The sequence below is a fragment of the Drosophila miranda genome, chromosome 2 (genome assembly GCF_003369915.1).
Source record: "Drosophila miranda strain MSH22 chromosome 2, D.miranda_PacBio2.1, whole genome shotgun sequence".
NCBI classification, from domain to species: domain Eukaryota; kingdom Metazoa; phylum Arthropoda; class Insecta; order Diptera; family Drosophilidae; genus Drosophila; species Drosophila miranda.
The window spans coordinates 27,184,714-27,209,092 of NC_046675.1; the positions used below are offsets into that span (position 1 = coordinate 27,184,714).

Below are 24,379 nucleotides of genomic sequence, written 5' to 3' on the forward strand. Positions count from 1 at the left end.
CATGCCGCTGCCGCTGAGCCGTGCCCTGCCGTCCAGTGCAGTCCAGTGCATCATAATGCAATTAGCCCTAATTGCAGCTAATGAACAGTTGAAACTTGAAGCTCTGGCTCCACCGAATGGATCGGGATGGAGATGGAGCAGGATGGTACGGCTAATGTGCTCTGTTGAGCAGCAGAACAACAGTGGAAAGTTGGCTTTGAAATGGCGTGGTATGTAGTCTAAGTCGTAGCACTGCTGCGCATTTCTTGGCCAAAAGGCGCCTCGACGCTCCGGCACTCGGGACTGTTTAATAAAACCAGCAAATGTCGAGCAGAATGCCGTTAACTACTAAATTAACCTGACTACGCGGCTAGTGCACCCGCCGTGGCTCCAGCCATCAGCCACCAAACCGCCGGCAGCAACTGCAGAACGGAATCACTTTTCCCAATGAATGCGACCTCATTGGATTTAATACGTGCTCAGCGCGGTTCCTCCACCATCTCCGATCTCCCATCTCCCTTTGCCACGTTCCCTATCACCTGGGTTCCAGGGGTGCCAAGGGTGCGCAGACAGACCTTACCGAATCGGTTGGTTCCTAGTCTGATTATTATTCAGCACAAGACGCGCGTTCATTTGGCGACCGAGCGAGCAATTGCTGCTGTAGATGTCACCTTTTTGCCTCGGCTCCAGCATGGAATGCAGTTCCGCTTCCTTCCGGAACCGCTCTTAATAGAGCAACCTAATTAGTTTGTTGTCCCCACTGCTAGTAGCATTGCTAAGTTATCGTTCTGGGTCGGGTCGGGTCCGGTCCCGCCCACACGTATACGTACGTACTCCATTGGCAGGGCGGAGCCGGTCGGGAGTGTGAAGTTTGAAGTGCAAGGGGCATAGTTTGGGTGTTGGTCTAATGAGCATCGGATCGGCGACCATGAACCAAATGAGCAAGAGTCAAACGCAGGCAGGGACTCGCAGATATGCATGTATTCATGCCCGTAAACAGTAGTAAATAGTACGTGGATTCATACGGATGCATACGAGCATTTGCATGCGCAAATGTTTGCGTTCTGGCCATGAATGCACGGTGGCAGACCAGATGGGAATAAGCCAGACAAATTATGCGAGTCCCTTTATGTGCGTGCTGTCAGAGGATAATCGCTGCGACGGGGACGTAACAGATTTATCACTTGATTCACTTTCAGCTAAACTCTGCTCATCCTGCGGCCTTTCGGCCACTGAACTAACCACTGAATGCCACAGCTCTCCTCTAAACAATTGGGGGTCGTTGGTGGAATGATCAGCCTGGGGAATCCTCCCAGTATTCCGTTGATTGCGATTTTGATTAACAGCCAACCGATACTGGCTATGGCCCATGAGGCAATCAAATCAGCAAATAAATAAATTAGACTAAACATCTACCGAGTCCATTCGTCCCTCTGCCAGTCTGCGATTCCCTCCAGGTGGTTGCAACTGCTGCTCCTAAGATACTCGTACATGAGCGGAACGACCACCGCTGGGGGTGTGGCAAGTAGCAGTTTTGTGGTTAATGGGCAACCGACAGTCGGAATTGGGTGCCGTTTATTTAGTCGCGTGCGGGTTCCGGGTTCGGTATTGGGGGGTTATGGTTATGTCAAATCATTATGTTGATGGTTACGGTTATGAGGCATTCGATTACCGGCAAGATGAGTTGCCATACTATTCCAATTCGCAGTAATGGAAATTCGAGCGACTAGCATCGGGGCGACACGGCCGTGATATTCCGAGCTTGGGTCTGAGGCTCGCGGACATGAATGTCAATGCGTCGGACAGGACGTGCACTGTCCGCCTAGAGCCCTAATGGATTTCACACGTGATACGATCTCTCGCTTGAGTGGGCACTTTACATTTTTGACATTTGCCAAGCTACAGCTTTTCCGGCCACAGAACTTGGAATGAAAGTCTGACACATCACATTTTCCATCGCATCGGCCAAAGCCATGATCCGTGGCCATATTTCAGTTTTCAGCTCCAGGGAAATCGGAGAAATTGGCAGGTTTTAAATTAATCGCACCCTTCAACTTGTCGGATGTCTCACGATTAAATAATCGAAGGGGAAGAGGGTCGAAATGTCCCACGCCCGCGAATAGACCGCCTCTCCGACTTCCCGCCTCTCTGACTGTCTGACTGTCTGATTGCCTCACTGCCTTTCTGTCTGACTGCCTGTCCTGCGACTGCCAGCGCCAGTGCCCACCTGACAGTGACGCTGACTCGTTGACTGACATTAAATGCGAGCAACTGTCAGAGTTTGCAAATTCATTCCAGATGTAAACATTCCCATAGGAAGCCATTTCCACAAATTTCACGTCTGTTTGCTCAAACGCAGCAACTGGTGCAGACGTGAGAGGCAAGAGGTGGCCGTTGCCGTTACCGTTACCGAGGCCGAGGCAGGGGTTGAGACTGGGACTGGGGACTGGGGACTGGGGCTGGGGCTGGGTCTGGGCCTGGGGTTTGTGGAGGAGACGGACTGGATAGTTTGCTGCTCGTTTGTAATATATTTGCGCTTTTATTGCCATTAAAAGTACTAGTCAGCTCCGGCCGTCTTTGGGCTTCATGCCTGATTCAGCGGCGCCTGCCGGATTTCAGGCATACTGATCTCTGCATGCCCTTGCTTTTCGAGAAATAATTAGTTTATTAATTATTAATCACGTGTGGCCCTGCTTGGAAATGTTTCGATATTTTCAGAGAGAAAATTATGTATGGATCCAATAGCTGAATGGCATTGAGATGAACGAATCCAAGAAAGCTGGTCATATTCTTATTTGTCCCCAAGGGATCGGGACGGGACTAAGTAGACCAATAAATTATTACACTATCCGCTTCCCCATATATGTAAGTAGAGTTCCAGCGCCTCAGCTAATCCTGATAAAAGGCGACATGAGTGAAAGCGGAATGTGCAATGTAATTGCTTGAGAATAAGTAGGGAGCTCAGGCACAAGGCCCGGTTCAGTATTTAGTATGTGCTCCTTGCTTAAGCCTTTGAAAGTAGTTGGTTTCAGAATTGCTTTGGGGGAGAGAGCCGATGCCGATGCTAGCCTAGTTTCGGATCTCAGCTCAATCGTGCTCGATGTTTTCATTGATTATGTCAGGAAAATAAGTTTGCTTTGGAACATTATTGGTTCCATTCAAACCAACAAAAAGTCAACTTGTCAAAATGTTCGAAAGCACTTAAAACTTTTACGCAGCTTGTTGTTTTCTTGTTTGTAGTTGTAGCATTATGGCATTTTTCCACTACATCGACAACGGCAACGGCGACTTCCCTCCACGGCTTGGCTTGGCCACTGTTGCTGTTGAAGCTTCAGTAGTGCCCGGAGTCCCTCTTCAGTGCTGTCCGCGAACGGCCCCCAGGGATTCGCCAGGGTTGTCGTTGTCGCCTGGTGTGCCAATTTCGCACTTTCCTTTTCGCAGGCGTTGCAAGTGGAAGCGAATACGAGTACGCTAAAAAATAGTCGATGGAGGGACGGAAAGGCAGCGAAGCACCAGCGAAGCTAGTGCCAAAGCCGTCGCATTCTTGGCAACTCTGCTGGCAGACCGCCACAGACCCATTCTTCTACGTTTGCTGCTGCCTGCGTTGGTCTCCTTTTACTGGTAACAAGGCAATTGAATGGCATTTTTTCAATAAGTTGCGGGCCGCAGCCGGTCAAAAGAAGAATATGAAAGCTAGCAAGGAAAACTTGGCAACTTTTCCGATTACGTTATTTGCGAAAAAGTAACATCATTGTGCTCCCTTTGACTTTTACTTTTGCCAGCCGCTCCGCACCGTAGTCCGGCAGTGAGCGCCCCAAAGTTCTTCCTGATAATTTGTGTTTACCATCAAAACTTTTCATGTGAACGTGCGGCAAGTCATCTCATCTGCATCTGCGTCTACCTTCACTCTTCACCCCGTGCCCAAGGCGACAAACCCGGCGGCGGCAATGGCGACCGTCATTGCACCGACCCAATGGCGACCATTAGCTACAAGACCAGCATTGGACGTACGAATCAGACTCCGCCAAGACATTTATATTGTCTTTAGTCTTTTACTAGAGGCAAGATATGAGAGACATACATTGGGAGTCGCTAGTTAAACCTCCCATTAGGAGCCAAGCTTAAGTGGAAATTAAGCGTCATCGTAAATCATATGATTACCCAGTTAGCTGTGACGCTGAAGTTCCAGCAGATCCAAACACGAACAACGAAAATTTTACTACGCTTAGATCATTAGATCAACCCGCAAAATTCGGTGAGGAAATATGAATAATATATATGTACGTAAGCCGAATGAGGGTCCCAGTTTAGTAGAAAGTGAAAAATTAACTTCTTTTTTTAAGAGGTCAATAAGTTTTAGCCTAGATCGGTATAGGATGGGGACAAGAGTCTACCAGAGTCGCACTAAGCGAAAAGCAATAACTGTTTTTGCAAAGCTCCAACGCCTGGGTTGTCTTTATACTGTGGGATGCACACACCAGAGCAATAATCCAATATAGTGTTTACCAACGTGACGTACAGAGTTTTTGTGAAACTATTTGACTTACTGTTGCAGCAATCGAGTCATTTGATCTTGAAATTCGATCAAGGGAATGATTTTCTCGGAGATAACATTCATAAGTTTTTAGAATAACCATTTAGTCGAGTTAAGGGCGTGTGTGTGGGTATCAATCAGAGTAGGAGAGACAAATTTTGGCATCATCAGCATACATTAGTACGCTTAAAAAAATGAAGAATAGCGGACCCAAATGACTTTTTGTGACACCGTAGTAAACAGACTGTCGATAGACAGACAGATAAGTCGATTTTCAATTTAAAAGATTTTTAAGCACTTCTACTTAAATATTTTGACTGCCGGGTAACAGTTTTAGTAAAACAGTAAAACCTAAGTTTTAACATTTCATCTTCAGTCTGTTTTGTTATATACACTCGCTTCAAATATGGATTAGATATTTAATCTACTTATTGTCATTATTATTTTTACTAGATACTTTTCACGGACCTGCACTGATTGGAAGAAAGAGGCAAATAAAATCAGTTTTATTCTCAGTACTCAAGGAATTTAAATAATTTCAATTATATTAGATTGGTTTAAATGTAAAGACGAGTATGTAATAGCCAGAAGGGATACACCGAATACACCGAGACTGAAAGACTTGCTTGTCGTCTATTTTCCAAGGACTATAAAAGCAAGAGAATCCTTCTTTTGGGTGCCGACTCCGGTGGTTAACAAATTAATCAAGTTGGCTTTTCTTTATTAAGTATAGCTAGAATAAGAAAAAAATCCATGCTTAATGGCATACATTAAAGGTTGAGCGTGTTGGAGCTATCTTAATGAGATAAATACATAACTGGATACATACAAAAGCATTATATTAGCTACGCAAATGACTATCTAATTATTTAAAATATTTAATTTGTCGTTACGTACTTGTTTAATAGCATTTATTTGATGAAACTAGGAATTATTGCTCCATTTATTTTTGTATTTTAAAGAACTTTTCGCAAATGTTTCTTCCAAGAACTAGATTTTGAAAGCAACGCGCGGGGACAAATGCATTTTGTTTGTTTAATTTGTAGTGTCTTGCATTCCATGAGCACAGTACAGTAGAATGTATTAATGTTATTTTTTGTTATTTGTTAAGATAGAAATAAGTTAGCCTAGCCAGTTAAGGATTTTTTTTGATTCCGTTGGCGCATAATAAATAAATAAATAAATAAGAATGAGGCGATTCACATACTTTTTTGTTGCATATTGTAGCTAATTGTCGCGATTTGTGAACTTCGAAAACAAAACGAAAGCTACTCAAATCGGGGCCTATACCCCAAGCCTCAAAGCCACGATATACTCAAAAAAGTGGGCGCAATGGCCTTATGGACGGTGCAGTGCAGTGATCCCCACTAACCGAAAACAAATAAATTGCATCCTGCTGTGCAGTAATCCTCTTCTTAGCTCTCCACTAACAATTAAATTCTCGGAAATCAAAGAGAAACGACTGTCGGCTATGCAAATATCGATATGGAAATCAACAAGAATTACAGAGTTCGAAGCTCGGCCTATGCTTAAACCTTTTACAGGAACGATGGGGTCCTGTGAAACGCCAGAAGAGAAAAATGTTTAGTGTATGAGCCGTCCAATAATTTATGAAGCATTTTTTGACTTCGCCACCGCTCAAGCGGCAGTAACCCTTGTTTGAGGTTGCGCAATAAAGTGAAATATTTATGAGTTAACATTATGGGATTTGTTTTTGCTTTTGCTTTTGCTTTCTGCACGCCCACATGTACTGGGCCTCATACGGGGCGGGGTGGTCCTGCCGTTGTTTGGCTGCTGTTTTGTTAACGTTGGCCGAACCAGCTTATTTATTGCATTCGAGGCGTTAACACGAAAGCATTTTGCGGAAATGGAAACTAAATAGTAGTGGTTAAATTATTAAAAGCCCACCGCTGCGTTGCTGGCCGGATCAGGCAGGATGGTGGCTGTGAAGAGGGTATCGTATCGTATCGGATACCATGAACCAGAATAGGCGGTGGCCATCGTTTTTCTTTACGAGTCAAAGTGTTGCCAATAAAAATTTACTGTTATGGACGGTGCACACCCGCACCAGCACTCGCACAGACCGCCCCCCACACTCCCACTCACGTTCTTAGGCCTATGCTGTTTGCATAAATGAATGCAAACATATAATTCTGGCAGCAGCAAATAAATAAATACACCCACACAGCCGTCTGTGTGGCAGGCACTCATGAATACTTCAAGCCGGCAAGTGTTTGGCAATACTTTGAATATTTTACCAGTGCTAGCGGACCTTAGGGTGGAGGTGTAGGGAGTCCACTAGTGGGAGCTCATGATGTAACGAATTATGGCTGGCTCATTGGGATGAGCTCTAAGGCAAACATCGGCTGTCGTAAAGTATAAAACTACTACTTATGTGTCTATTGTATAAATATGTAAGCGACCGAATCAGAATGGAAGGCCCCGGCCCTGGCCCACGGCCCGCGTATGTATGTGTGCTATGCATATATTCTATTTGCCCTTTATATATGTAAGAAGTATATGCAATCATTCGTACGAGTAGATGTGAGTTAGTTTGGATAAGCTGGTAATATTTGCCCAGTGGATAATTGCGTCATGTGAAACCAGATCTCAAGAGGGTTTGCCAATTTAAAAACGATGCCTTGGTCCTGTAGCTTGTCTCTGGAGTGCCAGGACGCAGCTCTGACAATTTACTTTCATCAAAAAAGTATGCTATACAATAATCATATGGGAATACCAATAGGGACTCCTTTTTAAATCCAGCGATCATGGATTTAATGTTAGCACAGTCGAAAAAAAAATGCTTAAAAAGACTCGGTTGTAAATGTACTTAGTTGAGAGTACCAAAACTGACTGTAGAAACCAAAACGCACATACTATTCTGGTTGGATTCTGACTTTCGATGGATGGTATGATTCTGATTCGCTTTTAATGTGCTTAGCTGTGCGCTCACTTATTAAATGGGATTCTTCTATTAATATTGCTTGCCATTTATGCATATATGTACATACATATGTATATGTATATGTGGATTCCCACATATGTAGCTCCAACATCTTTCCGGCTTGTTCTGATTTTCACTGTAGGATTTCGTCCGTTGGAGTTCCTTTCGAATCTAAAGATTTTTGCATGACATAGACAACTCAGTTACGTACTGAAACAACAATTGGTGGTTCGTTTATTTGGAAAGCTTTTAATTGACTTGAAGCTATCTAAGACTAGAGACATAGAGCTCTAAACTCGAAGTTTTGGTTCGATATTTACGTTCTCTTTGTAGGTAAGGTAGAGTAGGTGTCAAATAAGCTCTAGTGCTGACAACTAAACTTGGATGTGGATGTCAGTCAAAGCTCTCGCTTTCTACATCAGCTTGTTGGCCCAACATGGTGACGATAAATTACTGGATGAGATTGCTTACCTACCACTTACCACTCGAATACTTACCAGTTGAATCATGTTTGTAAGCCACTTGGCCACTTCACAGCACAAACCTAAGCGCGCGATAATCATCAAATGACAACAGAAACATCTGAGGCATCGGCATCGGTATCGGCATCTCCGACGAGACCGACCCCGTCCGTCGTCGTGCGGTATAAAAGAGAATGTCGTCTCGCGGGGCCAGTCACAACGTGGAAGAAGACGACATGCTCAGAACTATTTCAATTTTGGCTTTGCTTTTTTGCAGTGCAGCCACTATGGCGGATGCTAAGCCGATCTTCATCAAGGTGTTCGCGCCGAGCAGTGGTAATCCAGCCGTTAGTTCCAGGGACCCCACAAAGTAACGTTCTATTTTCTTCGCTCAGGTGCCTTCAGTTCCAGTGGCAGCTACGGACGTACAAGTGCGGCGACGGCCTCGCCCATCAACACACAGCTGATCTCCACTCTGATATCCACCAAAATTCAGCTGCTGAACAGCGTGCTGCAGGCCAAGTCGTCGGGTGGTGGCTTCGGGTTCGGTTTCAACAAATTCGTGTCCTTTACAAGCAGCACTACAACGACGGAGAGGCCAGTTACCCACCACACCACAGAGGTAAACACAGACTTTACACCGGAAGACAGCTCTACTCAAACTACCCAAACCGTCTACACGACAACAACAGAAGGTGATATCGAAACGCCAAAGCCCACAGTACATCCCGGGCGCCCAGCCTCGACCAGTACGACAGAAGTGATCCCAGGGGAGAGCACCACCGCGCTGCCAGAGATCAGCTCCACGACGAGAGCGCCATCCGGCTACTCCTATACGTCTCCGACGCCCAGCCCTGTCTCCAGCACAGTAGGCACCTATTACTTGCCTTCTTCTCTTGCCTAAATCTGAATATATGTACCTCAGCATCCGCGCTTAAATGTTAAAGCTTAGTCTTAATTGTGTTCCGTCCAGAGTAAACTTTATGCCTCCATTGAGTTAATTCTGTGAATATTTTTGTGAGTGAGAGGAATTTTGTGGCACTTCTGCCGTCAGCCTTAGCTTTATTCGTCGCGGAAGTGTTTCCAAACTAGTCGCACATTGACGATAATGACAATGGGTTGCTCTGTGCGTCCGCAGTCTGCCGAGTGGTTTTCCGCCTTGCTGGTTAAAAATTAGCATAAAAACCGGTATCTGTAAGAAGAAGATGGACCCACAAAATAAATATTAACTATACCCAGCCGCGCTTATACAGATTAGTAGACAGATTCTAACGCGTGCACCAATTCTCTGGAGGTTACTGTTGCTACAAATAAAACAGTGTTTCAAGGCCATCAACCGGCAGAACCACTTCGATTCAAAACTGCAAACACGAAAGTTCTTCTTTTGTGTTCTTCTTCTGTGTTAGACAGGCTCAGACATAAATCAAGAATAACTTGGATTACCCAAGACTTAGATCTCAAGATCTGCATTCTGACTAAACGAAACAAAACTGTATGCCGTGCAGAGCTACTAGTGAATATCCGATCTACTGCGCTAGTCGTAGTACAAATTAAGCAACTCATGTTCAACTCGATTGCGTTTGTTCGCGTTATAGCTTTGGCTTTTGTTTTTCCATGGAATGTTTTCGATATTGATATTGAGCTTTTTCAGTTAACATCGAATACCTTACGAGTTTATATATATCCATTATAGGGCCGATGAACATTATTAGCAGTATTAAAGAGAGTGTTCAGTATTTAGTCCGTGTTTAAATGATTAAAAAGATCTCTTAGCGTTAGTTGCCAAAATTAGATTTACAACTAGATTTCGTCTCATATATCACTGGCACGAATGTTGTGCTCTGGGATCTGATAACACAGCCATAAATATACAAGTTAACCTAAGACCTAAGCCATCGAATGTTGGCCCTTGCCAAATCAGCTCTGGAAATTATGAAGCCATTAGGCGAGAGCTTCTAGACCGACTGCCAGTTGCCACGTGTCTTGTGGCAATCGAGTTGAATGTCGAGTTTGGTGGCGCTGCAAGTAAACTAACAGAAATATGTACACATGTCCTTCAACAAAGCGACCTTGGGGAGCACGTGGTTAGCGATGAGGGTTGGGGGCGGAGCTTCGTTTCTTTTGCTGGAGCGATCGGTCGGCGTCTGGTTGACGCACTACGTCTCTGCCGTCTTGCCCATTAGGGCGAATTGTTTTAAGGGCTTCACTTAAATGTGTTTCGATGTGAGTGCTTTATGCTCACCCAATTTACGATGGCCGTAAACCAAGTACAAATACTGAAAAGCTTCTCGCCATTCGTAAATATTTTATGGCTCAAAACTGCTCCATGCACGGGTAGTGGTAGTGCGGAATGAAAGGACACACCTCCAGTGTGTGTTGCATTAACGCTGGAATTATCTATTACAGTCTTGTAAAAACCCGAGCCTGACATTCCTTATGGACAATCTGATTTATGCTAAAATCCACTTTGTCGTAATAAATCTATTTAATGTTCCAAGCCTTCAGAGATTCAGCGAAAGTGTGTTTCTGCTCAGGAGTTATAGAGAAACGGATAACTCTTTACGCCTATAGGATGCAGGTCCTTGATTTTGATTCGCAGAATGATGTTTTTCATAATTAAGGATTGTACGTATGTAGGATTATTTAAACAATCAAAAAGCTAAATACATTATTTAAGGAGTGGAGTTTTTTTGGACGCAATTTCAAAGACTCAATGTCAATGGGCTAGAGTTATTTAATAATACAATTTTATTTAAAGCGAGCGGGAATGTTGTAAGTCGCAGCTAGGGCCGCGACTCTACATACAATTGTATCGAGTATAAAGCCGATACTCAGCCAGTACAGACCCCTCCGCCAAAGGCGCGTTGGAGCCGTTGAAATTTTATTTGTTCCTTCTGACTAAAATAATAATCCGATCAGATCCAGATTTGTCTATCTGCTAGATATGGTCATTCTCTATGATTCTGCGTTGGTTTTCTCATATCTTCGTATTTTTTCTCGTATTTTCTATCTTTGTGTCCTTTGAAATACTTGTAACAGTGTGATATCACAAGAGGCTGTATACAACAGACATGGCTATATCGACTCGGCTATTGCTGCTGATCAAAATATACATATATACTTTATGGGGCCTGTGTGTTACATACATCCACTTCCGCCACAAATCGAATACACCCATATTTTTCGCGTACCGGGTATAAAAAGGTGAAAATATGAAGTTTTGAAGGACGTGATGCTGATAGATTCATATTTCAAAAGACAAAGGGGTGTAGGGGTTTTTACAGCCATCGTTATAGAATCCAATCCAATTTATCGAGCAAATACATATATTAAAAAGATTTTTTATAGAAATTCCTCAATGTCAAAAACCTTGTTTTTTGCGGCATGCGGGTAATGGAATTCATGGCTAGTATTGTGGCATCATGTGTCGAAAGTTATTTGTCACCCACCCCCACCGTGCGCCCACCCCACGCTGTTGAGCCTCGGGCCGCGGGAACAACAAGCATCAGAAGTACATGTACATACTGGCACAGAGGCAGCGGCCCGGCCCGGGCCCGGCGGACCCCTCCCGTCTGCAAGGATGGTGGTATGTCAAATTCGGAGGAGACATGCAGCAGCACGTGCCCACATAAATATGTTTGCATGCCGCTGCTTCCGACAGTCCTGGCTGTACGGAGACGAGTAGGTGTGCTGTGTACCCACACCCACGTACGTACATGTGTGTGTAGCAAGAGTGTGAGCAAACACAGGGGAGCAACAGCACGTTGGGCCTTCTCCTCCCCACTTGTTGAAAGTGGCTACCTACGCACATGGCGTCGCGGCACGGTTCATTAGTTCGACAAAATATTAGCGCCAACGGGGCAACGTCGCGTGTGAGCGACATTATTCTTATAAGAGTTTGTGTGGCATCGCGGGGCGTACTCGCCGTTCGCAGTGTAGCAGTATGGAGCCATGGAACTGTTTCGAGCTGCGGCAGCCACAGCTGGCACGTGGACGCGGATGTCGTGTCTGACTGCGAGTGTCTACTTCTGTCTGCATCCGCCAGAAAACCGCCGAATACTTTAGAATGTATTTTCGTATAGTTTTGTGCTCTTCTCCTCGTTTTTGGCCCCTTTGTTTATGCTACTCGGCACCGCTGTTTCGAAATGCGTTCGTTTCACGGCTCTGAGCGCGCAGTGGTTTCAAAATTTGCGTTGGAATTGCAAATAACCTGCTTGTGCGTTTTAGCCCACAACTCCAGCTCCCAGCCCCGTTACCAGATACGCGGTTGCCGCTGCATGGGAGCCTGAGAGCAGAACTGACGGAAACGACCGACTGACTTGAAGCGGAAAACCCCAGCCCAGTGCCAGCTGCAAGCAGACAGATGCTCCAAAGTACGAGTACATATAATGCTACTTGTATGGGTAAATATACATATGTGTGAAAGTGGAGAAGGCTGTACCTGCGTATGTGCCCCACGCGCCATGCCACGCTCTCTTGGGCTCATATACGGAAAAATTAAGAGATCTGAAAATAATTTCTTGGCCGGGGAACGCGATTATTCAACTTCGGCTATTCTAGCTCTGGGGGAGTGCCAATCATCAAGACAAGAGGACTCCCCCGTGCATGCAGGAGTGGCAGGAGTAATTTTCGCTGCCAGGAAGTTTTCCAATCTCACTGCCTGGACGCCATTTTGTGGGTCTGTTCGTTGGCTTTCTTTCTCATGAATAAAATCATAAAACATAACAATTATCGTTTGAATTGTTTTGATTTGATTTTATGGCGCAACTTTCTATTCTCAGGTGGCACGAATAAACTTAAAAAGCCTCATGCCCAACAAGTTCATTCATGGCTCTACAAGTTTTCACAGGCCCAAACGCAGTCAAGCACTGTGTCCTAGCTAGGTTAGACCTGATCCCTCGAAGACTTCCACTTCCTCTGGTTTCCAACGAAGCCAAGGACACTGAGAAAGGCGCCCACACGTTGTCAGAACCATTCTGATTCCCATTGTCATTCCCATCCCCATTCCCGTTCCGGACCCGGCAGGACGAAAGTTATTTTGGAAAGAACTTTGCCAACTTTTTGTTGCATATTTAAAACGGGTTTACGCGCAGCACTCATAGTCGGGCGAATGAAATGAGATAACTTTGCAAATATATTCAATTATCTTTCCTCCAGAGATAATTTCAGAGTGCTGTCCGAACTTTCCGTTTGTTGCCAGTTTGTTCCCCACTTCCCCGTTGGTGGCTGGGGTCTCTGGGACTCTCGAAAGCATTTGTCACAGTCCCCGAGGAACATTCACCTGCTATGGAAATGGAAACCCAACGAAAGTAGTGCGTATCCCACCGACCCCCGCCCGTTGCTGTCCAAAGTGTGGACACGTTTGGCACGACGTCCAGATCCAGGCCATCAGGCACGCATGTGAGATACGAGTATTCCCTGCGCAGAGCGCCCACGAACGTGTCGAGTATAATTTGCGCAAATTGACTCTCCACTGTTGTAATCATCGAGAAACCTCAATCGATATCGAAACCGGCTCTGAGCTTGAGCTGGATATGGAGCTGGAGGTGGAGCTGGCGGTGGAGCTGGCGGTAAAGCTGGAACTGGAGCTGGAGCACCCGACTCGACTGTTGACGTTAACTCGGGTAGTAAATTGACACTCTGGCATCTGGCGTTGACGTCTCGAAAATGCCGGGATACAAATCCCCCAGAGCCCATGAAGTATTAGCCAAGGCGTAAAGCCTCGCTCCATTTGATACCAATCAAGGGCATCAAACGGATAGACTGGCTCTGGCTCTGACTCCTGCGCCTTCTCCCCATTCAATCCAACCGCACACACAAGTCTCAATCAATTGAGGGACTCCCGCCATACGAGTACGAGCACGAAAACGAGTATGTAGCAGAAAGTCGACAAGCGATCCGTGATTTATGGATACACGCACTATCATATCACAAACTAAATGGGTTTTTGGCCAGTGAGACGAGGTTTCCAACACAACAGCGAAGAGTTATCTACAGCAAGCAATACAACATTTGACTTAAGAATATACAATTACGAAAATTGTGAAAACCCCTCAATTTGGAATATGCTGGGGTCACGGAAGCTTTAAACGAAAAAGATGAGCACACATTGAAAAGTAAGCAGGCAATGGCAATGGCAATGGCAACGGCAACGGCAATTGCCGCATAATCCGGATATGCAGTGCAGCTCCTAATGAGGCAATTGAAGAAATAAGTAGAACGTGCTGCCGACTTTCGAGACTACGACGACGGCGACGGCGACAACAACAACGTCAACGACATGGAGGGGGACTTCAGGCAGGGCAAGGCAATAGCCACGACTAGGACGAGATAAAAGTTTCTTATGTTATTACCTGAACGTGTTTTGATAGCAGTTCTAAAAGTTCTCTCTCTCTCGTCGGGAAATGCATAAATATGTTTCCGTTTCATTTTCACACCGTCGGACAAGCGGAAGCGGGCTTTGAGCTGCCCGAATGCAATGGCTGGGCTTGGGTCGCAACAATTTACCGGAATGTACTATAGCCACGAGTTTCTTCAAACTTTTTCTGTCCGCCATTGCTGGGCGGTAGGGATGGCGGTAGGGATGGGATTGGCAATGCAGGCCCTTTTCATACTGGCATTCGGTAAGTCCGCCAAACTAGAAGCAATCTGAAACCAATTACCAGATGGTTTTCCACATGGCTGGCTCGGAGGCAGGGTGCTGCAATAAATATTCGAAAATTCAAGTCAATTCAATTTCGCCCGCGCACACGTTAATCCCCACCTAATGCTCTGACAGCTCAGACCTTACCAAAATCCTCGCGCACATCCATATCCATTGACAGGGGATGAGTCAATTAACCATTCAGCCACCTTGCAAAGCCCTAAAAGGAGTGTTAGGTTCTGAAACTCTTCTGAAATATCAACTTTGCATCAAAGGGTGTCTAATAATATTTGAGGGTACAATTTAGTCTTGGCACAGTGTGCGGTTTATCTTATAACAAAGCTAGCGAAAGCAGTTCAGTGAAAGTGCAGTGTGTCCAGCATCTGATGAAAGATAATGGATTGAAAAGCTCTTTAAGCGAATATTCTGTTAGCCTACATCCGCCTAGATAATATTTAAACAGGTAAATGAACTTTGAACGAAACGTAGTTCAATTCTGTAGAACTTTCTCATCAGCAGAGACGCCGGGAACACTTTCTTACTAACTTCTTATTAATTTCCTGACCTAGATAAATTGTAATCGATTCAAATCACGCTTGTTTCAAATCTGGCCTCAGTTTGAGCAATCTTTCAACTGCCCCTGTATTCGGATAGGAATTACCAATAATATACGAGAACGAACCCATTATCCCAGAAAAAACAATACACTTAAAGGCGTCGAGTATTCGGCTCAGTCCTCTCTGGAAACATCAACCTAAATATTTCGAGGCCCTCTGGCTCCAGACAAAATAACGCAATGCCTGCCAGGCTGCCTTACTGCCCAACCTCTCTGTTCTCGAGGATGTTCTGGCGGAGATCCAATTGTGTCTGCTGTCTGCGTCTGCTTTCAGGAGTGCGAGTGCTTAATCTAGATTATACACTCTGCGGTAGCCGAATAGGAAATAAAAGGTAAATTCCCTACCTTTCTCTCCCAATTTTGAGAGAGACGTCTGCGCCGTTTACCTGGCGTTCAAGTACCTGGCGATGGAAATGCCAATGGCTATTGGAGTGATAAGGTCCGACCGGTGGTGGGTTCGAAGCTGAAGAGAGTTGGTACTTTATATTTTCCATTTATTCGTTAGTATTTGTTTGACCTTAGTCGGGGTTTTCGGTGCAGGGCTTGGCTGGTCTGGAAGCCATAACCGTTTAGTAGCGATACCACCGAAGTTTCGCATAAAAGAAAAGTGAGTGGAGCCAAATCGCCACGCACCCCTAACATCGTGTCCTTTCATGTACATATGTAAGCTACGAACTGTTTTTGTGTACGAGTGTGCGTTATTTTGTGGCACACATTCGTTTTTATGTCATCCAATTTAAAATTCCATTTCATTAAAGCTTCTTTCGCCGCGGTTGATGCCATTGATTAGTTTCTGAAACCACAATCATCTCTACCTTAACGGAGATTTTGTATTCAATTTATACAACTGTTCGAGCACCATTACATGCTCCAAACCAGGAATATCTTTGTTTGAAAAATAACTTGAACATCAATTAACGAAAAATTTCAATTTAATGATTGTCTGATGGTCTGTATCTCGATGAGTACAATTGTATGTGTAAAAGTGTTTGAGATGTAGTACAAATGGTGTGTGCAACGACGCGATACTCGCATGAATGTCTATGCCAATATGTGTGGAGATTATTATGGTAGGAGTCCAAATGGTCGCCTGGCAAAGGGGCGCACAAGTTGTTGAAGTATATTGGGTGATCGTGATCCCATGAATGGTTATTATTCCACCGTCACAGACTTGGCCAAGTTTCTAGGACAGTCGACGTCGCATCCCCGCAGAACGGCAATGTGATATGAGAGCAGTTGCATGGGAATGACGGTGAGGATGCCTTGGAGGCAGTCGACAGTGCGGGGAATTTCCAAGTGGCGGGAAGAAAAGGCCTTTGTCTCCTCATCGCCCTCTTCGCAGATGATCACCGGGCAGCCCTTGCGAGAGGTGACCTGCTGCAAAGCGTTCATGCACTTGACGTACACAGGATCGCGCAGCACGATCATCAGGACTGGCATGGAGCCGTCGACCAGAGCTAGGGGACCGTGCTTCAACTCTCCGGCCATGATGCCCTCACTGTGCATGTAAGTAAGTTCCTTCACTTTCTGTTAAGGGTGCAAGGGTATGGATATGATAACGAGAAAAATCGACATCCATGGGGGAGCTACTTACCAGAGCGCCCTCTAGGCAGGTAGCGAAATTGTAGCCGCGGCCCATGATCAGCAGGGACTTGTGCTGGTAGAGATCCTTGGCCAGTTCTTGAACCTTGGAGTCGAGCTTGAGCACCTCTCGGATCTGGTCTGCGAGATTGGACAACGCTTGCAAGATCTCGAGGCGACGCTGTTGCAGCGATAGCCGATCCTCGGACATGACCAGCGCGAACATCACCAGCGAAATGAACTGCGAGGTGTAGGCCTTTGTCGAGGCCACGCCGATTTCTGGACCGGCATTGATGTGCACGCCGCAGTGTGATTCGCGACAAATGCTGCTGCCCACTGTGTTCGTGATGCCGACGATCAAAGCTCCTCGCTGCTTGCAGTACCGCAGCGCCATCAGAGTGTCAGCTGTCTCGCCGGACTGCGAGATGAAAAAGCACACATCGTCGCGGAAAATGGGCGTGTTGCGGTCCAGGAAGTCGGAGGCAAGCTCCACCATGACAGGAAGCTCGGTCAGCTCCTCAAGCAGCTGTCGGGTGGCCACTGCACTGTGGTACGATGTTCCACATCCGATCAGCATAAGGCGACGACAGCGCTTGATTTCCGGAATATAGTCCTTAATGCCGCCCAGCACAATTGCGTTGCCATCGAAGCGGACGCGACCTCGCATTGTGTTGACCACTGAGTCCGGCTGCTCGAAGATCTCCTTCTGCATGAAGTAGTCATAGTTTCCTTTCATGATCTGCTGAATCTCCATTTTCAAGGTGGTAATTTCACGTGCGTGCGGATCATCCAGGCTCTTCTTTAGACGATGGATGCTCAATGTACCGTCACGAACTGCGGCTACATCGTCGTCCTGTGAATATATTAAGTATTTCCATCACGTTTAGGCCCGTACAAAAAAGACTACAAGAAACACATCAGAACTTTTTCATGCAGCTCAGTTGATGCACTTTAACATTCAAAAATAGTTTCATATCTTACCTCCAGATAGATGACCCGGTTGGTGTGCTCAATCACGGCTGAAGCATCCGAGGCAAAGAAATATTCCACCTCCTTCTCCTCCAGCGGCATGAACTCTGAGGTGCTGTCTGAGCGCGGCAACACTGGCAATTCACGAGTTTGTCCATGAGGACGAATATCTATTTGGTTAATTTGGCATGGCGATGGCGTTGACATAGATTCAGTTGCAGTTGCAGTAACAGTTGCAGGGCGAGTGTAGTAGCATTTACGCGGACCGTACCAGGACAGTTGCGATACAGCGGTGGCGATGGCATTGATGGCGTTGCGTTTTGCGTGTTGCGTGTTGCGTTTTGCGTTTTGTGTTGCAGTTCCAGTCCACCAGCGCAATGAATGACGAGACAGGACAAGGCGATGGCGGTGGAAATGCGTGCATTGTGGCGTGTATGTGGGAGTGTTTGTGGCATTGTGTGTTTGTGTTGGGAATGAGTTTTGCGAGAGGGGCAGTCAGCGGAGTGGGGAAACGAAAATAAATACGTGGAAATATCATCAATATCGTCATATCAAGAATTGCATTCGCATCTCGCTGCCCACAGATATCGCGCCGCCTCCCGCAAGCCCGCCACCAAGCAACCCCCATTTCTAGCTCGGCTTCCATTTAGTTGCCAAGTGAAACTATTTCTAATATCATTGCGGAAATGGAACAGCATTACATTCAATAATATCCCCTAATAAATGTAGTTTCAGCATCAGTGCGATGGTATGAAGTGTAAGTCCTGAAAAGGATAACTTTCGGTACATATACATATAGATATATATACACACATATACATATCGAATCCATTTTAGTTGTGACTTGTATACTTGTATATGTTACTTTTGCGTACTGTGCGTGCAGATAGTGATTCAGTTTTGGCTTAAATATACTTTGAAAATGAATCTGAATGATTGAACAGCCTACGTATTAAAAACACAACAAAAACTCATTCCCTTTCACTTTGCGTCGGAATTCACCTTAAGATATTAAGCTCTCGTATTCAAAGCCTTCAAAGTTAAAGAGTTTCGCTTAAATCCTTTGCCCATTCCCATTTCCCCTGCCATCGGATGGAAAACGAAATGCAGACAGCTTATGGAATGTGCACAGACTTCAGTTTACCGACAAGACATTTCAAGACTCTCCTTGCAATTTTATAAATATAATTTGGTCGGAATTTGTACGAATGTACGGCTAAACGGATAAATAAATATTCAATATGAACAAAATATTACCAAAAAAAAGAGAAAAAACAACTAAAACGAGCGCTCTTGCCAACTATTTGATCCCCTAAAAATTCAAAGAATTCATTGGAATCTGAGCCAGCATTGGGCAAACGGTAGGCAAGGGGTGGGTGGCCTAAGTCTAAGTCTAAGTCTAACCACCGGAATCCGACCAGAACCAAGCAAGCAAGTGTGCGAGTATTTCGTATTTGCGTAATCAAAGTATTTAAAATTGTAGTTACCTTGGGGCTTGCCGGAGTCGGGGTCTAAACGAATGCGAGAGAAAAAACAAAGTGTTATATAATTACCGGAGTTCAGTGGAGTGGTAAGATATACAAATGGGAATGGAAGAGAGACAAGAGGAGAGGCGACGTATGAGATTGTATTAGTCATATACGAGTATTGTACGAGGAAGGCAAGCTTGGTTTTTGTTAGTTTGGTTTATAGTAGTTAACAGAGCGCCCAGTACCTGAAGATTATTGGGATTGATAAGCTTAAGGGGCAAGTCAGTGGACTACCTTGATCGGAGGTCAGCTTCTTGTCATCTACGGGTCGGCATCGGCACCACAGACAGGGCGGAAGAGTCGGAGAGTGGGTGGTACCGATACACACAGAGTTCAAGAGTGTCGGCAGGAACGAGCGGCGTTGGTTATTACGAAGGAACGAGCACATTTGACACAGACAGTTATTTACATAGAGATAGAAGACAAGACAAAGGATATTGCTCATGAGGAAAGGTGTGTGCTGACAGCGACAGAGAACGGTAGGGCAGTGGCACGTCAAGTCCAAGTCATAGACCAATTACCTTTGCCATATAGAATGGGAATATGATCCGTGGCCAGACGAGTCTTTGTCTTGATGCCCACCAGCAGGGGGGAGCTCCTGCGCGAGGCCACACACTCTCCGGGGAAGTGTTTGGACTTCACGGCAATGGCAAAGGCACCTTCCTGTAAGAGTGATAAAGAGTGATAAATCAAGCGGAACGGAACCGACTATCGCGACTATCTCCACACACTTACCACTTGCAGAATAGCCTGCTCGACCAGCTCACGGAACGAGTAGGTGGGATGCGTCTTCCACAGGTGGTGCACCAGCTTGGCGAACACCTCCGTGTCGGTGTCGGACTCAAACTCGTAGCCACGCTTGGCCAGGAAGGTCTTCACGTCGTTGTAGTTGGTGATGATGCCGTTGTGGACCACGACGAATCCGTTTCCCTCGTCTGACCGGTGCGGATGCGAGTTTCGCTCACAAGGCACGCCGTGCGTGGCCCAGCGGGTGTGCGCGATTCCGATGTGGGTCATCACCGGCTCACTGTACTCGCCACCGCTGAAGTCTGAAAGCACCCAATTCGAGCCGCAGTCCAATTAGGAAACTGCTATGACTATCCTTCATTGACCGGCATACTTACGCTCTAGAATGGCATCCTCCAGAACCTTAACCTTGCCCGTGCGTTTAACCATCACAATATTCTTGCTGTCCGGTGAATCGATGGCAACGCCTGTCGAGTCATATCCACGGTACTCCAGACGCTTCAAGCCCGTGACCAGCAGATCCAGGACCTCCAGGCGGGACTTGGGCGTCAAGTAATTAAGGTACGCAAAAATTCCTGCAGGTGGAATAAGTAGAATTTCTTTGAATAAATGCATTGCTTTGCACACTACAACCAATGCCCCACAGCATTGGTCTTTCACATAAGCCTTGCTCTATACTATGCATACTATGTACGTTGGTACAATTCTTCATACATACAAGTTTGCATATGTGTATGAATAAAGAAAAGTTAAGTTGCAGCAAACACATTTGGCAAGAGCCAGGCCAATCGAGCGGGGGGGACCCAGGCCCAACCAGTTGTGAGGAAATTTGCATGTCAGCCAAGAAACCAGTTTCGACTCGGACTTGGAGCCCGGGATCGAGATCGAGATCGGCATCGGCATCGGGCCGGTCACTTGAGGTATTTTTTGGGCATATTCGGAGAAAGGCCATCGACGTCCACGGACGTTGCGCAATAGGTTTCAAGTCGAGATCTGGGCTGGCGCTGGCCCAGATGTAAACTTGCGCTTAAATTTTAATGATTCAAGGATGTCTGTCCAGCAGTTCGTTGTTCTGAGAATGCGAATCTTTCCAGTATACATAATGCTGAATCATGAATCAATGATCCAATTCTCATGGAATGCCTTTTCATCGCACACTTCAGTTACTTACCGCACATGATTTTTGTAACAGGTTATCTGATGAAGTTGCGGAGTACGTTCCAGAGGGTATCTGTAATAAAAAAAGACATGGTTTGATGACCGAAACAAATCAATGTACCTTTTACATACATATGTATATATGTGGATACTAATTTTTATTAATTGATGGCTGTAAATACTCCAAGTCCGAAAGTGTATTCTTACGAGGGCTTATAATGACAAACGTAATAGATGTATGAACGTTGTAAGTACGTGAGTATGCGAATAGGTGAGAGTTTCCAAACAAATGCGGATATCTGAGCATAGTTTCAAGCTCCAGTATGTGTTTGTTATCAACTGGTTGCTCTCACTTGCCATTGACTTCGCTACTCCACTGGATCTGTCTCTGTTTTAGTTTCAGTTCCAGTTTTAGTTCTCATTCCCCTCCCGGCGGCCTCCTCGCTACTCCAGCACTTGAATGATTGCTCGCTTCAGTTGCCGCAAATGGCAATTTCTTGTATTCAATATTCCAGATTCTTGAATACAGACTACACTACCTGCTCCATTCTGGTCTGCTCCGTGGCCTTTTTTCTAGCCCAATCCTTATGCGTGCAAGTGCTTCACTGGGGGAGGGGGTTGGAGGAGCAGTTGGAGCGCGAGAAACCTTCTTTGGGTCCGCGTCCGTGTACTGCCACGCGGCCTCGCAAACTGCCATCGCAGCCATAGTGAAGCCTCGACTGCCAGTGAGTAGAGGAAATATAAGCCCCATCAAGCCTTCAATGGATCATACAAACGAATTGTCTAATTATTGGATAATTATTGCAGGCAGAATAAGAAAAGCGCGATGCCACATCAGAATGTGGTTTCAGTGTCTTTAGGAGCATTGCTAACTGTCTTCATACCATCATTATCGGAGGAGATTCAAAGCGCTTAGTTTTATATTTACAGCACATTTGCGCTATAAATTTTATCAGGGGGTAAAACTGTCGAACATACGTACATATGTATTGACTATATCAATTGTTTTGTTGATACTGTTACAATGGTTACACTGTACAATCCGGAAATTCACTCGAATCGTACAATTGCAGGTTGATATCATTCGAAAGTGCCTCTGAGACACTCACACACAGTACATCTGTGCGTAAATAAATCTCAGCGCTAGCTAAGATTATGAATCATTTGGCCCGATGTCGGCATTTGTCAAGAATATTAAACGCGTTCTTATCGCCTTATCAAAGCAAACAGACTGCTTCCTCTCTTCCACTTCCACAGAATGCGAAAGCCAACAGCTAAGATGCCCGGCCCAAAGAAATTTTAAAGGCGGAAAGTCAGCGACAAAGGAAGCCTTACCCCGCAATAAAAAGTTACAAACTCCAAAGGCAGACAACTAAAATTTACGACACTATTTGTTGTTTCCCTAAGAGCACACTTACGATTTGATAGTGATCGTAGACAGTAGATAAACACTTATATGACTCTAAGGCCAAAAAGATGGCTTTCCAACACGGATGTATCAATCGAATTGAGGATGTATTGCCGTCCAGTACTTGCACCAAAGCGGAAACAAGAGCTCTTCAGTAGAAGTCATTTTCAACAGCACTAGAACGGACGCTACCACCCATGGGGTATAAAGCGTTTGTTGAATGTATGTACCTGTGTGCGCCACATACTCGTATTTACATAAATATTGTACATAAAATAGTTTGGTTTTTGCAAACAATAGCAATGTTTGCAGGCCGTAAGTAATGTTCCATAAATGATGTATCGAATATTGTGTACAGCTTTTCAACGCATTTAGCTTTGGCAATGCTTGATCGTCACACACTTCAGCATTACGATTGACAGTTCGCGGAAATTATATCAATTTAATGGGAACCAAGAAGGCAGTTATCAGCCCATTACTTTCGCCTCAACACGGCGGGAAACTATAAATAGACCTACTGCTGTGTTTGTGCATCTGTGTCGATAACAAACATGAAGAGGTCGAAGCAGTACTTGCAATTAAAGGAAAATTCAAATGTAATTCACATGGAAATAGCAATCGGCAACGCCCTGTCGCCGGGCCATCGCCTTGTTTTGGCCCAGGACAGGCCGCTTACTTTGCTTTGTAAACACAGCTTGGCTTGGCTTTGCAGTTGTGTTTGCATTTCGTGGTGGCTGAGCCTGAGACCATGCCCATGCACGCGCAATATATCGAGAAATAGGTCGCCGCTGGTCTGCCACTTGGGTGGGAGTTGCCTTTTGAAATCGCCTTTTTTTGGTTATTTTTAGATTTTGATTGTTTTTCCCTTTGCTTTAGCTAACGGCAGTGGCAGACCAATCACCGCCGGCAGGTCGAACAGGTATTTTACATAAGAGGAACAAACGAATTTTGACCGCAATTTGGGTTTTCAAGCGGGTTTTTGTGTTGCCCAACACCATCTCGGCTCTGGTATTGTATGTGTATTTGTTGATTTGATAGTCCTACAAGTATTTACGATAATTCAATTAGAGTTTGCAGCGCTGGCACCGGCCACAGCCACAACGAAACTGGCAATGTCACAGTACTCCGAATTCCGATTGGAATGCGCTCCGCGTCGCATCGCGTCAACCACTCTGGGCAGGGAGGTACAAGCAGGTGTCGTCTTGCAACACGAATTTTTAATAGACGCCCGCACTTTCTTTGCTCTGTTCCCTTCACCTGTCGTCCAACTCCACTAATCCCCCTGCTGTTTGGGGGCAGGGACCACATCACTTGTGTTGAACTCACATGAACAGCTTTGAGTTGGCTCTCGAGTCGAGTTGCCTGTCTTTGACTGGGCGGCGTAACTGGTTGTGGCTGTGGCAATGGCTCGGTTCGGATCGGATCGGTCGGGGTACGCTCACACAACTAGCCAACTTTGCTATCGAATTAACACTGAGCTCACTTCGGAAAGCAACGCGCTCTAAATGTGCCTCTTTTATAGGCCGCAGACAACAGACTGGCATCGGAGCTGACACTGCCACAGCCGATGGCCCGATCCACCACGATCGTTAATGTCAAAGAGTCCGAGACCGAGACCGAGACCGAGCACACACTCTCTCACGAACTCACTCGGCGGTTACTGATTCTTATTTTGTGGCCGTTGCCGATGCCGTTGGAACGGGCAGAGAGCGCGACGTTGCTCTTCGGAAAAATGTGTAATCTGAAAACTCTCCCATCATTCGGGCTATGGAGACATAACTATTCTACTGAGCTAGATATGTGGGTGGAC

The 24,379-nt window shown here is 45.6% G+C and overlaps 2 protein-coding genes across 12 annotated transcripts; one reads left to right on the top strand and one right to left on the bottom strand.

The window, feature by feature from the left end:
- Positions 1 to 8,112: 8,112 nt before the first annotated feature.
- On the top strand, positions 8,113 to 8,919 carry LOC108154582 (mucin-5AC). 3 transcript variants are annotated; one of them, XM_017284886.2, is made up of 3 exons: positions 8,114 to 8,254; positions 8,314 to 8,540; positions 8,611 to 8,778. In XM_017284886.2, the coding sequence occupies exons 1-3, from the start codon at positions 8,155 to 8,157 to the stop codon at positions 8,680 to 8,682; spliced, it is 399 nt and encodes a 132-aa protein (XP_017140375.2). In that variant the 5' UTR covers positions 8,114 to 8,154; the 3' UTR covers positions 8,683 to 8,778. The 3 variants fall into 3 exon arrangements, with proteins under 3 accessions (XP_017140374.1, XP_017140375.2, XP_017140373.2); XM_017284885.2 differs by having other exon boundaries at positions 8,113 to 8,251; positions 8,314 to 8,919; XM_017284884.2 differs by having other exon boundaries at positions 8,115 to 8,254; positions 8,314 to 8,919.
- A 7,172-nt stretch (positions 8,920 to 16,091) lies between these two features.
- LOC108157100 (glutamine--fructose-6-phosphate aminotransferase [isomerizing] 2) lies at positions 16,092 to 24,105 on the bottom strand. 9 transcript variants are annotated; one of them, XM_033389367.1, is made up of 11 exons: positions 23,896 to 24,105; positions 21,294 to 21,373; positions 21,175 to 21,234; positions 20,381 to 20,578; positions 19,992 to 20,305; positions 19,778 to 19,919; positions 19,491 to 19,517; positions 19,215 to 19,238; positions 17,740 to 17,897; positions 16,772 to 17,611; positions 16,092 to 16,704 (listed from the first exon to the last, which is right to left on the bottom strand). In XM_033389367.1, exons 3-11 carry the CDS (start codon positions 21,179 to 21,181, stop codon positions 16,330 to 16,332), a joined length of 2,085 nt encoding a protein of 694 aa, XP_033245258.1. In that variant the 5' UTR covers positions 21,182 to 21,234; positions 21,294 to 21,373; positions 23,896 to 24,105; the 3' UTR covers positions 16,092 to 16,329. The 9 variants fall into 9 exon arrangements, with proteins under 9 accessions (XP_033245258.1, XP_017144459.1, XP_017144456.1 ...); XM_017288970.2 differs by lacking the exon at positions 21,294 to 21,373 and having other exon boundaries at positions 17,740 to 17,861; XM_017288967.2 differs by lacking the exon at positions 21,294 to 21,373.
- Between the last annotated feature and the right edge of the window lie 274 nt (positions 24,106 to 24,379).